General features: G+C 45.2%; 1 protein-coding gene across 3 annotated transcripts in view; it reads left to right on the plus strand.

Annotated features, from left to right (window-relative positions):
• DNAH9 (dynein axonemal heavy chain 9) overlaps positions 1-16,436 on the plus strand; it is a 175,424-nt gene that overhangs the window by 64,191 nt on the left and 94,797 nt on the right. For 2 of the 3 annotated variants that reach the window (XM_031556283.1, XM_019621575.1), the window contains 5 exons: positions 6,221-6,382; positions 7,636-7,832; positions 10,259-10,421; positions 12,055-12,178; positions 14,169-14,311. In XM_031556283.1, coding sequence (XP_031412143.1) covers positions 6,221-6,382; positions 7,636-7,832; positions 10,259-10,421; positions 12,055-12,178; positions 14,169-14,311 — 789 coding nt within the window. Of the gene's footprint in view, positions 1-1,141; positions 1,235-6,220; positions 6,383-7,635; positions 7,833-10,258; positions 10,422-12,054; positions 12,179-14,168; positions 14,312-16,436 lie in introns of those variants that run through there. The other variant, XM_019621578.1, reaches the window with a different exon arrangement.

Below are 16,436 nucleotides of genomic sequence, written 5' to 3' on the forward strand. Positions count from 1 at the left end.
CTCACTGGTGACAGGTGACAAGACAATGGGAAATGGCCTGAAGTTGAGCCAGGATAAGTTTAGGTTGGATATCAGGAAGCACTTCTTTACAGAAAGGGTTGTTAAGCACTGGAATAGGCTGCCCAGGAGGTGGTTGAGTCACCATCCCTGGATGTGTTTAAAAACCGTTTGGATGCGGTGCTCAGGGACATGATCTGGTGGAGGGCTGTTAGAGTTAGGGTAGGATGGTTAGGTTGTGGTTGGAATCGATGAGTTTTAAGGTCTTTTCCAACCTGAGCAATTCTATGATTCTTCTGACAGACGGATATGGGAACTTGTTGCTCCCGTGTCACTCCTTCCCCCTGTACCCATTACCTCCTGGGCTGTGTGGCAGCTGTAGGTGACTCCAGAAGGTGTCCACCCCAAACGATAGCAGAACGCCAGTAAGGTCTGGCCAGGCAGATAAGGAAACTGACGCTGTGCAGATCTAAGGTGGGGATTGGCTCCAGACTGAGACACACATTCAGGCATGTGGGGATAACCAGGTAAATCCAGTGCTGGGGAGTGCAGCCCTGCTCCCCAAGCTGCCAGGTCAGGGTTGATTTCATGTGGTTGCTCAGGTGTGGGGATCTGGTCTTCAGCAGACATCAGGAAACTCCACCTCAGTCCCAGGTGTCTTCGTCTGCTTTATTTGCCTGCCCCTTGGGTGTCCGACCTTTGGACTTTTCTGGACCTCATTGAATGAGGAGCAGTTGTGTCAGGCCACATACACATAGGTTACTCCAAAAATAATGCCTCCTTTTTATTTCCATGGAAATGACAACAGGTACAAAGACCACACTAACACTAATTGAGCAAATTCTCTGCTAGGAAACACTGTTGTTCCACATACCACCATTACTATGCATTTTTGCCAGCAGTAAACAAGAGCCTGCAAGCCATGCTTGTAACAATCTGTAACTGTCATTGCTGAAATGCACCACCCACTGCCTCACTGTGCTCACATCTTCTAGTTGGTCTCTACAAATATTCAGCGTCAGTGGGTGCCATTTTTTCCGTGTGGAGGAATTTAGTTCCACACCTTTGCTTCATCTATACTTCTATATAACGTCAGATGCCATTGTGTCATAGTGCCCTTCTGCTGCCATCTGTCACACGGCAACAACATGGAATGGGATATTGATGGGAAAGTTCAACCTCTCCTGCCAACCCACCAACATCTGTCTCTAATGTCATGGGCCAATAGGATGAAATAGTAGGCATTACTTTTGGAGCAGAACTCATTAATGTATACTTTAGTCAATGTGAACAAAGTAACAACAACAACAAAAAATAATATTTTTAATTAAAACATACACAAAAGAGATCTACAAAAACACAAAACCAGTGGGCTATGTGACCCTGTTGTGATATTGATGCATTGCCCTGTCCTTGGGTTCAGCTCACGTGGGCTCATGGCTCAGCGTGGTTTGGTTGGTGCTGAGGGGAAGGGCTGCCATGATGGCATAGGGCAGTGGTGGCCATGGGGAAAGCATGCAGGCTATGGGTTGGGCATGCCTGGCCTATGTCTTGTTTGAACTGCTTGAGCTTTGCTGCTGTCTAGGCTCCATTGGATATGGAATAGGTGTCCGTAGACTTAAATGGCACCCAGGGCACATGCAGATACCTACTGAATGTTTGAATGCCTTAATCTCAAACTGAAACCAGCCCTGAAGTCCCCTGAAATGAAACATCTTGTTCTGTTGACTTGGGAAGGTCAGGGGAATCACAGAATCGTAAAATAGCCTGGGTTGAAAAGGACCACAATGATCATCTAGCTCCACCCTCCCGCTATGTGCAGGTCGCCACCCAGCAGCCCAGGTTGCCCAGAGCCACATCCAGCCTGGCCTTGAATGCCTCCAGGGATGGGGCATCCACAACTTCCTTGGGCAACCAGTTGCAGAGTGTCATGGCCCTCCGTGTGAAAATATATGTGGGAAATCCCACATATTCCTATGGGGTGGGATTTTATCCACTGTCCTCACTTTATTTTTGTCCCTGGGCTTGACATTCAGCAGAACAACCCCAATTGCCCCAGTACTGTACTCAGTGATGCTGCTGTTTCTCCAGCATCAGCTGCCCAAGGGCTGTAGGATGAAACCTGGGCTGATGCCCTTGTGTGGAAGTCAGCCAGTCTTCCCTGTGCGACACTGGGGCAGTGTGGATGTGTGCCCAGCCAGAAGGGAACACAGGTCTCCAGGGAGCTAGGGACTGCAGTGGGGGGCTGAGGGGAGAAGGAAGCCAGCACCAGGCACAGTTTCTCCAATAACCTCACTTTCAGGTCACTGATGACCTGCAAAGCCAGTAGGGTCTGGGCTGTGGGATGCCCTGTCTGATGTTCAGAAGAAATACGTGGAGCTTTGCAATCTGTGATCCCCTGGGCACTCATTTTGTAAAATTACAGAAGGCTCATCAAGCACTGTAAAGCCTAGCTGTAATAAACAGCTTACATTTACTTTCACATCCAGCTGCTGGTGCTCAGGGTGAGAGGCTGGCAGTGGCTGTACAGGGTGATGGGCAAGTAGAGGCTGGAGGGGGATCAGGGTCAGGTGAGAGCTGCAGGAATGGCAGCCCTGGCACCTTGACCTCAAACTGTGTCATTTGCTGTTGCTGATGTTACCGTTGAAGGAGCAGGATCACTTTTCCATCCTCTGTAATCTGAGTTAATCTGGGTTCATCATCATTATCTGTTCCTTTCCCTCTCTGGGAGGTGCATCTGTGGTTAAAGTTTGACACTACTTTCCCTTGGTTTCTGTAGCACCTTTTTATGCCTCTGGGTCCCACCGTGCACTGCAGAGTTAAATTGATTGGTACGCTCAAGGCAATTTACCCCTGATTAAATAAGACAGGTCTCTGCAGTGATGGAGTGGTGGATTATGCTTTTTAAAAATGAATTCCCTGCTGGTTTACACCAGAGGAAGCCCTGTTGCTGTCTTTCTTTCCCTTCTGAAAGGGTTACCATGGTATTACGCTCTACATTATATCTGTCATCTCCGTAAAATAACCATAGACTCAGCAGGGTTGTATTTTGCTTTTTCCCATTTTTAACCAGATTTTCAAGCAGCATGTCACATTAAGATCACGGCAGCTGAGAAGAGATGGCTTCCCTCTGCCTGCCAACGTGATGATAGCAGTGGTTTCCAGCTCAGCTGCTCCTTCATGTGGGCTGCAGCAGATCTCCCTCTGCTTGTTGTGGGGGAGTGATGGAGGTGGCACCTTTGTGTTTCCTGGTCTGGCACAGCTGGCATGGCTGTGGTTTTGGTTAGGATCATCTGGGCCCGTGTTTGCAACTTTGAAGGTTTGCTTTGCTGATCCATCTCAGATGCTCTTCTGTCTCTTAGTGTGCTCTGAGCCAGTCTGGTTTTAGAGTTTCCTTCCCCTCTGTCTTGCTCTTTCTTCCATTTCTGATCTGGTGAGTGGCAGCCCTGCCCTCAACAAGGTATTGGAACTGGGTTGTCTTTAAGGTCCCTTCCAACCCAAGCCAAGCTGTGGTTCTATGATTTCTTTTCCTAGGAGAGATCTGAACACTGGTGGGTGCTTCCAGGCTGCCCCATCAAATGCAGTATCACACAATAGAGTATGAGCAGGTGGCTTGGGCCCTCGTCAGTCCTCTCCAGTAGCATGCTTAAAACTTGGTGTACCTTAAGTAGGACTCTGGATTGCTGGCTCACATTTTGCTTGTGGTAATGTCAGGTTTGTCACTGTTTTCATGTCATTGCTGTGACGTGATTGTGCTCCCAGAGTATTGGCAGGAGGGAGGAGAGCAGGATGTCTCCAAGGGCTCACTGCACTGCACTTTACTACTTTAAATACTGTTCAGACTACAAAGGGAAAAAAGTGATTTATTTATTTATATAATTGGGAGACCTCGTGCTTTGTCACCTCCTAATCCATGGGAGCCTCTTAGCTCTCTCCTCACGTTTACTTCTGCAGTTTCCCTGCCCAGCATGCAGAAGCTGAGCCTCTGCCGTCCTTTTGTGCTTCACATCCCTCTCTTGGATGCCCAGAGCAGCACCAGCAGCAGCTCAGCCTGCTGGGAGGGAGCACTGCAGGGTGCAAAGCTGGGGAAGGGGAAAGAATGAACGACTTGGAAAGTTCAGTGTCCAGAATTCAGGCTGCACTTCTTTGGATCCTAATTTTTGGACAGTCACTGTAGTCTTGGAGGTTTTGCAAGAATTATGATGTGGTGGGTGGTTTTTTGTGTGTGTGTTTTTGTTGTTGTTGTTGTTTGTTTGTTTGTTTTTAATGAAACATTCAGCTTCCCTATACATGTAGTTTTTGTTTTGTCCTAGAAGCCAGTATGCAAATAAAAGCTTTGACTTTCCAAGAGTTGTCCTGTGTATGCAGAAGCCTCTCCTGCTTCTATTTTGCCTGTGTGTAATATATATCTGCGTGAAGATGGAGCATGCATCTTCTCCACACATATGTTTGGGAACAAGTTAGGGTGCAAAGAGAAAGAAAATGCCTCTCTGCACTGCACCATCAGACCATTTGACTCTGAATGCCTACTCCAAAGAGCTGCTCCAGGACCAAAAATCCTTCAGCTATGTGGTGCAGGGCAGTGCCAGAGTCCTGCAGCTCTATGTAGAAAATGAGCAATCCTTTTATTTGTGAGTGATTCTAAATAAACTCTATGGCACCTGACCTTACAGATGAAGAAAGATATATTGTAGAAAGTGGTCTTTCTTGGCTGACTTGTGGCATTTTGCTAAAGTGATGTTTGTGAAATGGCTCTCAGCTGTGGGGTGGCTCTTCCTGTGTCAGGACTCCATTGCAGGGTGGAGGTCCTGGTGGGCAGGGGTCTGAGCAGAGGCCTGTTCCACTGTTGTGCCTTTTATCTTGAGGGCTGTGATATTTGGTATCACTGCGTAGAGAAGCCTCTGTGTGCCGGAAGGAGCTTCCTAGCCACGTTCTGTCCTTTCTGTGGAGGATCAGGAGCTGAAAGGTTTGGCTGGCATACAGCTCAGCAGCCAGATAGGTAAAGCTTGCATTGACAGGGCAAAGAGCAAGAGATCACCCTTCCACCCTTTGTGGCTTGGCACACAGAGCCACGGCAACCCATGGCCACACATTCCCATGTGCCAGCCTTTATGGCCTGCACAGTGAGGGCTCAGAGCATCCCCTGGGGCAGCAGCTCAGTGTGCCAGCTGGGACTGGCAGTGCCGCCCAGGAGAGCAGTGAGGGACTGCTCTGCAGAGTGAGGAAAGGGGAGAAGTTTGGATATTAAGTTAATAAATTCATTACAGAGCAGCAAAGTGTGAATATTCTCCGCTCTTATGCGGTCTCAATGTGTGCTTGCGTCAAGACAACATCCTTTTGTGGCTGGAGGTGTCTTTCGAGAGTCTGAGTGATGGATATTTTTTTACATCAATTTACAGCTTGATGGGTTGCACCTTTTGCCTTTTCTCTTTTCAAGTTGTCAGCTGTTCTCTCACTCATTTTGTTTCTGAAATAAATAAAATAACGATTTGGCAGCTGTAATGACAAATAGGAAACCCAAATGATTTGAGCCACGGGCCACTGAGCTGAGAGGGAACACTTTACATTGATTTTAATGCATTTTCTATTTTATGTATAAATAATTAGATGTTAGGAATAAATGCTGTCTGCTTAATTCATGCTATTGAAAACCTTGTGTGCTGTTAATAGGCTTAGTTATAGGAGACACCTCTTTGAAATATAGTTCCTTTATGCATTTTAATAGAGTTCATGGTAAACATACTGTGATAAGCAGACAGCAACTCATATTTCCTGTAGGCAGAACGCACCTAATTAAAATTAATTGATTTTTAAAAAATCATCACAACTAACATTTCTGAACTGAACTTTTCCTATTGAAGAAGCACCCACAGAATTCTGGGGGTGTAGGGGATCCATCTGGGCTGGCACCTGGCTCTCCATGCTCTCTGATGCTGAGATCAGGACCACCAGCACAACCAGGCTGCACTGGGGATGCTGTCTGGATTCTCAAAATAAACATAATGAATATAAACTGCTTTAGGAAATATAGGTTAACAAAGGGCACATTCTGCAGAGGCTGTTGAGTAGAGGCTTATTCAGAAGTTCAGATGCAGGTTGCTATAATAAATCCACGTTTACAGCCCTGTTGTAGTTTTGGTAGTTTGGATGCTGGCAGTAAGGTCAGTCCCTGAGTGTTTTGAAGGGTTTTCTGGGGTTTCCTGACTGTCTTTGCTCCCTGTAGGGTCTTCTGTTTTCTACTCCTGAATGTCTGAAGCAACCCCAAGACCTGGTAAAGCTCTACCTGCATGAGTCAAACCGGGTGTACCGGGATAAGATGATTGAAGAAAAGGATTATGGTACCTTTGATAAAATCCAGCTGGAGATGGTGAAGAAGTTCTATGATGTAAGTGTTCAGGTTCATGACTCTGATAGTAACATGTAGTAACTATCGAGAAAAGTCAGATTCCTTGGGAGAAACAGTGTTGGACTCAGTCTGCTCACCTCTTGCTTGCCTGGAGGGCAGTGATGTGAATAAGGCATATGGCCACTCTTTCAATTTCAGGTTCCAAGTCCCTTTTTCAGGTCCCAGAGCTTGGGTTTGAGGTTCAGAGTGTCGTTCTCAGGGTTCAAATCCTCATTGTAGGGTACAGAGCCACATTTTAAGGAACAACTCTTCCTTTTTAAATTACAATCTTGTAAAGCTCTATGCTCTGCTATCTCTTGTTGGTTAGAAAACGTATGAACAGGAGTCAGAGGCTCAATTTTATAGACTACAGCCTCAGTGCTGAGCACCAAACCCTTATTTTCCATGCCTAGAGCCTATACTTAGGATCCAGAGCCACTGCTTCATCACCTACAGCCTTATTTTTCAGAACTGGAGTCTTATTTTAGGGCATAAAGCATTAACTTTAGGGCACGAAGCCTCCTTTTGATGCCCATGTTCTCTGATGGGACAAAGCCTTGTTCTAGGGGCCAAGGTCTGAATTTTAGAGCTTAAAATCTCCTTTGACAGCCAATTCCTCTCCCGTCCAACAGCCACCACCACTGTGAGGGCCCAAAGCTTCATTTCAGTGCCCAGAGCCTCCTTTCTAGTGCCCAAAGCCACATCACAGGGACCAAAGACTGATATTCAGGGCGTGAACTCTCTTTTGGGGATGAAATGCCCATTTTGATAGATTAAAGAACCACCTCAGGATCCAGGTTCTGAGCTGGAGACTCCAAAGCCCTTGCAGAGCACAAGCCCTCTTTTTCCACTATAAAGCATACTAATGAGGTCCAAAATGTTTTTTTTTTTTTTATTGCCCAAAGCCTCCTTTATGCCAGGGTGGCCATGATTATCTTGAAGGTCTCTTCTACCCTAAATGATTCTATGTTATGGCTGTGGCTGCAGAGCTTTCCTGGTGGCCATGTTTTCCTATGGCAATGAGTTGAGTTTTCATGAGTTCCAAAAAGTTGTGAGAGTGAAAGCTATCATTATTGGAGCTTTTTTACTTTACTCCTTTTTTCTCTTGCTCTCTTTAACTTTTTCTAACACACAGGCGCAACTACATGGGTATTAAAAGACATTTGCTAGTTAACTGTACTTAGAAAGATGGCAGAGAGCTGTGTTTTTATTTCTGTATTTGTTACATACGAATTTGTCTGTTTCTTTGACAGGACATTGAGGAGACCTTAGAGCAGACCAAGCAAATGAATGTTTATTGCCATTTTGCTAAAGGCATTGGTGAACCTAGCTATGGGCCTGTTCCAACCTGGGAGGAGTTGAACCAGACCCTTGTGGAAGCCTTGGACAACTACAATGAAGTCAATCCTGCCATGAACCTGGTGCTATTTGAGGATGCCATGTGCCATGTGTAAGGGGATTTTCTGGTTTTACAGTTTCCTCATAGCACTTATCTGCACAGATTGCTTCTGTAGAGTTGTAGGTATCTTTACTTGCAGCTGATGGAGCAGGAGGTGTGCCAAAGCCCCACTTGACATATCCTGCACAAATATTGCACTTCTTCTGCAGGCGATGGGGGAAACCATGAGGATACCTGGGGCTGGGAGATGGGGGTGTTTCATGCTGGTGGTTATTTTAGATTCTGGTTACCCGTGTGATGTCTTCAGCCCTCACTGTTCTGCGTATTGTGTGGCCATTTAATGAATGAGACAGCGTTCAAGCACTTCATTATTTTTGTGGGCCTTTACTTCAAAGCCAGCTTTGCGATTTCCTTAAATGCTTTCCCAGCTGATTTAGAACCATATTTACAGTTTCTTCCTGGAATTTTCAAATGCACATAGAGTGATGTTATGTATGTTCAGCCTATCAGTTTAAATGTTTTCAGGTATTTGAACTATTTTGATTTTTTTTTTTTAAATCTCACTTGCATTTAGGCATCTGGAGGTCCAAATGGAAATCAAATGTGGAATTCTATGAAAATAACAAGTCTTCAGTTTGTGGTTATGAATCCACTTAGATGTCTTGGTGCAGATAGTGAGACGTACCTTTGGTTTTCAAAAATCATCTGAATGCTTTTTGGGGATCCCAGTAGAGACGGAGCCTCATTTCTCTGTGCAGAAATGCAGATCTGGCTCTTGGCTGCTTGAGAAGAGGGGATCTCTAGTATAAATCGATATTTTAAGTGTTTTTTGTTTTCTTTCTAGAGGCATTATCTCCAGAGCTGCAGGTTTGTGTGTCTGAGCCAGGAGGCTGCCATTCTCCTGCTGCACATCAGTGCTTATGATTTCAATTCTCTCTGGACAAGGCAACCTAATGAAGTCAATTTCATGGCAATTTTATAGATATAATAGTGGCACCATATATATATTTGGTGCTAAAGCTTTTTAACTTGTCACTTAACTGTTTCTGTTCTGAGAGCAGAACATCCCGTTATTTTTGCACTGCAGTGTGCTGGCACTGTGCTCTGGCAGATTTTCCCCATACTGTGGGCTTTTACTCCTTTGTATTAATGAGCCATACTCACCTGGATGTCCAAGGGTGTTTCTGTTTCCAGGAAGGTGACAGTAGTGCTAATCTTGTCCTTCCTGCACCCTAAACTGTGATGTGTGATAACACTAAATGTTATCCTTCCAGTAAATATTTTGAATAAACAGGGAAGCAAGGATTGAGTATTCAGCATGATTTTTGTTGAGACTGGGTGAAATTTATTCCTTTCATTTGGAAATCACACGTTGCAGAAACACAATATTCAATCCATCCCAAATATTTACAAATTTCAACTTGAATTTGCTGGAAAATTTCATTTCAGGAGGAAAAAAATAAGAAACAAAAATTTATGGGCTGAATTTATGTAAGGAGGTGGGGGTCTATCTGTCACATCCTAATCCATGGCTCACCGTGCACATTCACAGACACACAGCCTTGGAGTGCACATTGCTTGGAGAGCTGAAACTGGGAGTGCTGAAGCTCTCTGCACAGACTGGATTGCTTTTCTAGGTGTAATAAAGCACTATGGTATTTCTCACAGCCTTGTTTAAAAAAATTAATGCAGGTTAGTATAGGAAGATTCTCAATTTAAATGAGCTAAATAAAGGTGGTGATGTGAAGAGGGGAGTTGTGTTTAATACATAGGCCGGTGTATTAAACATAAGTAGGATCCTGAAACTCCCCTCAGTCAGTTTCAACAAGTGGGGATGTCATCTTGCTTCAAGAGGATACATCAGAAACCTGCAGAGTTAACCATGGGACTCTCAGGACGAGTAAATAGACCAGGAAATAATAAGAGTTTATTCTTAAGAACGAGAAAATCTTGCTCTTAAGTAGTGGTGTTTGGTTAAGTACAAAACACAAGCTGCTTTTTCTGGATAGGATTTATGCCATGGTAGACATGCACAAATAGGTTTCATGGCATAGCAGGATGCCTCATCTGGACATGGGCTCCAAATGCTTTGTGAAGATGAACCTATGGAGAGTTGCATCAGATCCTGGAATTTTGCTCCCAGTCTTTGCACATCCGTGGGATGTGCTTTTTCTCTCATGCTCCCCGCAAAGACAGATGGACTTTTATCTTTTTTTACTGATTTCTGTCCATTAGGACTTGGCAGCTAGAATAAGAGCTGGACGCAGTCCAAATTGCCACCAAACTTTTTTTCATCAGCCATGTCCTTTATACGGGTCTCGGCAGAGATTGAGATTGCTGACACGTCTCTTAGAGTGACATTTTTCATCTCTTTCAGAATACAGTTTCTTAGTGAATAAAATATGTATAGAAAAGCAGTGGGCAGAGAAAAAGAAAAATACTCTTATTAAAGAGAGATTTCGTATGCTTCAATTTAGTTGCCGCATCAACCGTATCCTGGAGTCCCCCAGAGGAAATGCACTCTTGGTCGGTGTGGGCGGCAGCGGCAAGCAGAGCCTGACCAGGCTGGCGGCCTTCATCAGCTCTCTGGAGGTCTTCCAGATCACTTTGAGGAAAGGCTATGGGACCCCTGACCTGAAGGTAGGTGACTTTTAAGGCTGAGGTTGGGGAAAGGAAGTAAAAAGCAGAACTCAGCCCACAAGCTTGTTGTGCTAACTACTGAGCAGTGCGGATGTGAAAATGGAAGAGCTCCCACCATGTTGTTGGACTGCAGAGAGAAGAAATTCATCACCAAGTACCTTGTTGAAGTGTGTCTGCACAGAGATATGGGCTGATTTGCTGTCCCCTGCCATTCTGTGAGCTGGCCAGGACTGACAGCGCTTCAGCCCAAGGTTTTATATTGGCAGTGTAACTGAACCCATCCACATCTTGTTTGTTCAATGAGTGGAAAATGTGAAGGAGCAGAAAAGATTATTTATTATGACCAAAAGAAGACATGGTAATTAGCTGAGCAGTGAAATCTGGAGTGATTTGGAAGTGGAAAGAGAGCAGGAGAGAGGAGAAGCAGAGCTCCTAGATCATAGTTGGTTCTTCATCTGGCCTCATTGGTAGGGGAAGGGCTGAGCGGGCACTGGGTGGATCAATACAGAGGATACATACAGGCTAATGAGCTTAATAGTTAGAAGTCAACACTGAAAAACTTCAGTGAAAAGTTTTAGAAGTCCATTAGCTTCTGACAAAATAAGTCTTTTTAAAAATGCTGTAAAAAATCACCCCAATAACTGCAGTCTGTTCTGCCTGGTAGATGTGATAGCTGGTGGATCCTGAGTTCCTTCCCCATCACAGACAGGACAGCAGGTCTCAGGGTAGCGAGTGCCATTGGCAAAGCATGGAGCACAGCTTGTGTCTTCCCATCATAACATAGGCTTTCCTGGTTGCTTACCAATTTTCCAAGCTCTGCAAATAGGAACTGATCGGGTCTGGCTTTTTCTGCATCATCATATCAGAGCTGTGGCTGGGCTGGTCCTCTGCTTGTCTCCAGCTCTTTGCTTCCTGATCAGTACATTAAGGTTTTGAAACATCATTAACTCTGGGACTTCAGAAGGGGCTGCAGCAGTTGGAAGGCCAATATTTATACCACAGCAGTTACAGGACTGTTGTCTGTAGTGCCACCATCTTCCTTTGGATACCTGTGGTTGTGAACAAGTTGTTTTCTTTATGTCACACCAATTTCATCTCCCTTCTGTGTTTTCAGCCTCACTCATGGGATTTTCTAGCTTCACCCTGTCTACTTATTTAGGAAGCCTGCTCTCTCAGCTAGAAATGTAGCTTGATTGCAACATTAAAAAATGTGTTTTCAAAGCACCTCAATGCTTCTCTGTCTGCAGAGGTGGAAGGTAATTTGGTGTTCCCTTCACTCTGTATTCATTTTCAAGGAATTTATGAAGGGTGAAGGTTTTTTTGTTTGTTTGTTTGTTTCTCATCTGTGGAAAAGCAAGATGGTGACAGATCACCCTGTCTGCTGTTGGCCCACCCTGCTGTTACAACTGATCTAATCCAAATATCTGGTGATTAATGGAGCAAATTGTTCTTTTAGAAGAAGCGTAGCTGCTTGCTGAATTTCCAGAAGTTTCTGGAGTGGTGGCTGGTGTGCTGTTCTGGGCACCCCTGTATGTCTTGTGTGCTGCTTAGAGGGGCAGGAATTGAAGGATGGCACCTCGCCCATGTTTTGCAGAAGGACAACCCCTAAGTCCACTTGCTTTTCAACCTCCAGGCAGACCTGGCAAACCTGTACGTGAAAGCTGGTGTGAAGAACATAGGCACTGTTTTCCTGATGACCGATGTGCAGGTGGCTGATGAACAGTTCTTGGTGCTGGTAAATGACTTGTTAGCATCAGGTATGTCTCATCTTGCTTTTACTTCTCCTCTTTTTCACTGTTAATTTGCTCATGGTAGTATGTGTAGCTCTGGAACATGCTGAAAGTGAGTACATGAAGTGAATTAGAAGATACGTTGGCCAAAATCTGAACTAAATGGAGCACTCAGGTGTCATTATTGAGGATGCACTCCATCTGGTAGATTTTTTCTCTCTGAAGTCTCGTAATCTTGTTTTTCCCGTTCTTTTATGGTATGCAGCCTGTGGATGTTACGTTATCTATTGTGATATTGCAGCTGAGGACAGAGCCAAAGGAATGTATCAAAAGAGGAGGAGTTTGACCTCTGGATGCCGTGCATCCACTTTCTAAGTGTCTGATAAAATAAGATTGCTGCTGGGTAGAACTTGACTGAAGCATCTGTGAGTTGGTGGATGATGTTAAAGCCACAGATCACCCTATCTGTGGGTGTAACATGGCTGCTTATCCCATTCCAATCATTTTCCTCTTCATTTTTGCTGGATGCGTTTAAGTTTTTCATTTGCTGCTTGCAACAATTTGCAGAATTGTCTCCAATGCCTGATTTCCTTGCAGAACGTGGCATGAGAGTGTGCACGTGAGTACTTCCCTTGCAGGGTGCACTGCAACGATGGTGCACTTTGGAGCACACACAGGTGTCACCGTGATGGTGCAAGGTAACCCAGGGAGGGATTATTCCCCAGACACCCTGGTAAATCACTGCCATAACTGCGTGCCACTTGTTGCCTTGTTTATGAGCCAGAGTAAGAAGGTACCAGCTGGTTCAGGTGACCTCCATGGATGGTGAGGGTGCAGAGTCGACAGCACAGGGGGCTGAGAGTTTGTGAGTAACTCCAGAGTCGACATATGTGACTATAAATTGGCCAGATGGTTGGAGCAGCAAACAAGTCCTGCCTGTAATGAATTCATAACCAGGTGTAAGGACAGGGGATGCTGTGGAGGGCGACAAGTAGTTCCCACTGTCTCATTGCCTGCTGCAGATTACACAAGCATCTCCTTGACACAAGATGAAGCTCTGCAATGTCCTGAAGCAAGGAGCAGACTTGAGTTGAGTTGCTGAGGTCATTTTATGGCTCCTTTGAAAAGTGTTGCGGTTTTTTTGTGGTTGCTTTGTGGGAAAATAGGACAGAGTGGATTCTTTTTCTAGGCTCACAACTGCAGCACAGAATTGGAGCTGCACTGAAGAGGTGACTGTGCAGGGACCTTGCCTCTCTGTGACATGGGTTGGAGCTACCAGGGGTGTGCTGAGCACTCTGACAGCTCCTTGTTACCTACATGATTGCATTTTCTTACTTTTTCACCTAAGAAACTAGAAGAAAATATATATTATAATATATATTATAATCTAAAATCTACTGATTTATATTCTCCTAGCTAGTTAGTGCTCATATTGATGGTATCTCAGTCAGTAATGATGATTTCAATCCAATTAGATGCCAGAAAGGAAGTGAAAAGCGGCAAACTGAGGAACCACTAAAAAAGAAGTTTGATTGGGTACATTTTGGGCAATCAGTTGCATCACTGTGAACTTCTAAGACTTTCTCTTTTAGAAGGTTTTAGTGGCATGGGGCTTATTTGAAAGTTCTGTATATGGCATTGAAATTCTGCAGAAATTGTACAAGTCTCAAATTCATTTGTAATACTAAAGAATTCATTATTGTGTAACACATAATAGGGATTTGATTATTTTTATTATTATTTGTAATCAAATCAGCACTGTTAATTAGAAAGACATGGGCTTTCTGTACTTTTACTCTATTCCATATTTGCTTACTGTGGGCTTGCATAAGAGAGTTGGCTCTCACAAATGTTTATGTTTCAGCAGAGCAACCTTCTGTGCCACCTCCCTGCTGCTGGGGCTCGTGGGCACCTGATGTGATGACTTTTCTCTGGGAAGGGAGGCAGCTGCTTCACTTAGCTCTAAGGCCGCAACAAAATGCAGCCCAGCAAACCGGGGTGTACCCTTTTCTCTTAGGTGAAATCCCTGATCTCTTCCCGGATGATGAAGTTGAAAACATCATCAACAGTGTGAGGAATGAAGTCAAAGGTCAGGGCCTGGTGGACTCCAGAGAGACTTGCTGGAAGTTCTTCATAGAGCGTGTTCGACGACAGCTGAAGGTGAGACAGTGGCTGTGGGAGCTTGGGTCCTCTCCATCTACGTCAGTGCAGTTCCAAGTGTTGGAAACCCTTTGGGCTACGTTGTAGGGACATCAGCCTGCAGCCTGAAAGGCTTTTGTGCCTGTTCATGATGTGAACCATGATTCTCTCAGCAAGTACTGAAGCATAAAATTCGCTGTCTGTAGTCATCACTTTTTGGGCGGTAGACAGCACTAGGGGAGTTGTATGTTGTCACTTTCAGGAGCTGAGTAGGACCAGCCTTTCTATTTTCAAAGCAGTGCATCAGGGGTTTAGCTGGGGTGCATCAGGACTAAGTCTTACTGCTTGGAAAAGTTGCACAGGGGATCTGCCTTCATGTTGTTGACAGTCTGTAACCAGAAGAATTTAAAAAACATTATCTTGAAACCAGAGTGCTGGGAACTGAGTGGGGCGTGAAATACTTACAAGATTTATTCAACTGCAGCCCATATTCCCAGCTCTGGAGAGGGGAAATACTTCCCCTATAAATACTTCCTAATATCCCAAAACAGTTTTTGGACTTTTAGGTATGTTGAACGTATAGAGAAAGTACACTGCAAGGAGTTGGACTTTTCCAGAAGGTATTTGCCCATCTGCAGAACTGCACAGTGCTGGGATCCCAAATTGAAGAGGCGGAGAGAGAATACAGACTTGACCTTTGCTTAGTGGAGACCAATCCTTCTCCTTGGTGCCTGGTTTGTGTTGGAGGAACATGCTCACTGAGGTGGGGTACTCTGTTCCCTTTTTGATGTAGGTGGGCATGTGTTTAGGATCAGGAACATGCAGAAAGTTGAATTTGAGGATCATGCCACAATATATATGCCCAAGGAGAAGGAATCCAGCCCTTCTGTCAGTGTGGAGGAGAATTTCTGACAGGCTCTAAGGCTGTTTTGTATGTCTTCAGGCACTTTGGTTATCTTCTGCCTAGTGCCTCTCCCTCTGTATATTCCTGTTGACTGTTCAGGTAAGCTAAAAGGGCACTGTGAATGTGATTTCATAGAGGCTGATTGCTTTTCCTTGTCTGCCCTTCTCCTTAATGCTGTGTTAAAGCAGATGGATGGGAAGTACTCTGTTTTGTCCAGCATTTAGTGACATCATTGTGCTCTGTGCAGAAAGCTGATGGAGCCATCACTGCCCAGGCCTTGCTGGAGCTCAGGGAGCAGCCAAGAGTAGGCTTGGACCAGTGGAACCTGAGCACCAGCAAACCTTCTGCCTCGGGGTCTTGAGAGAGTGATGCAGGTGCAGAAGAAGGCTTTGGTACATGAGTAGTGCCCTGAAGCTTGCCTGGCCCTCAGAGAGTAGCACAGAGATGCCGAAGGCTTATGCTTGAAAGTGTAGGAAGGTTTCCCATATGGTTGTTCACTAAATGCAGTGACCATCTCAGAGGAGCAGGAACTCTGAGTCCAGTTGCATGCCCTGAAGTGGAAGCATGCGGCATGAACCATATTACAGGCTGGCTTTCACAGCATCTAAAAACCTGGTCTTGGCTCTTGGTGGAGGTGGTGACAAAGAGACAACCAAGCCGATGGCAGCCTACGCCATGGCACTTGCAGGGCTGTGCAGGTGCCTGGGCTGACAAAGTGGAGAGGGGGTGATTCCCTGAGTGAATTATTCTGCTTCCCACACTGGCCTTTGCTCGGATACTGCTACTTCATTTTGCGGTGTAGACCTGCCTGTGTCCTTATTTGTGCCTGTTTAGCAGAGCTCATAAATCCAGCAACAGCAGGCTTATAGGAAAAGGCCTGTGATAGGTGGTCCTGGCAGATTTTGGCCCTCGTGACTTATTTTGCTATTGAAAATGGTGGTGAGGCAGCAAAGAGGAAAGGTAAGTTGCCTTGTTCTGACTTCACACCCTGGGTGAAGGAGTTCCCTCTGGAAGAGGGAGAGATTGTGCTCTCCTGGGACCAACACAGTAGGAGAATGAGATCCTGACCTTTAGGGAGAGAAAGGTGGAAGAAAGAAGGATGCTGCAGTTTGAGAGGATGGAGAAGTGGGGCTGAAAGAGGAGGGAACAGCCCCTTGGCTAGGCCCCAGAGTAACATAAAGAGACATTTCCTGGAGATCAATAGCGTCTCTGCTGAAATACAGAAAATTCTTGGAACTCTTG

The sequence above is a fragment of the Meleagris gallopavo genome, chromosome 20 (assembly GCF_000146605.3).
Source record: "Meleagris gallopavo isolate NT-WF06-2002-E0010 breed Aviagen turkey brand Nicholas breeding stock chromosome 20, Turkey_5.1, whole genome shotgun sequence".
NCBI lineage: Eukaryota > Metazoa > Chordata > Aves > Galliformes > Phasianidae > Meleagris > Meleagris gallopavo.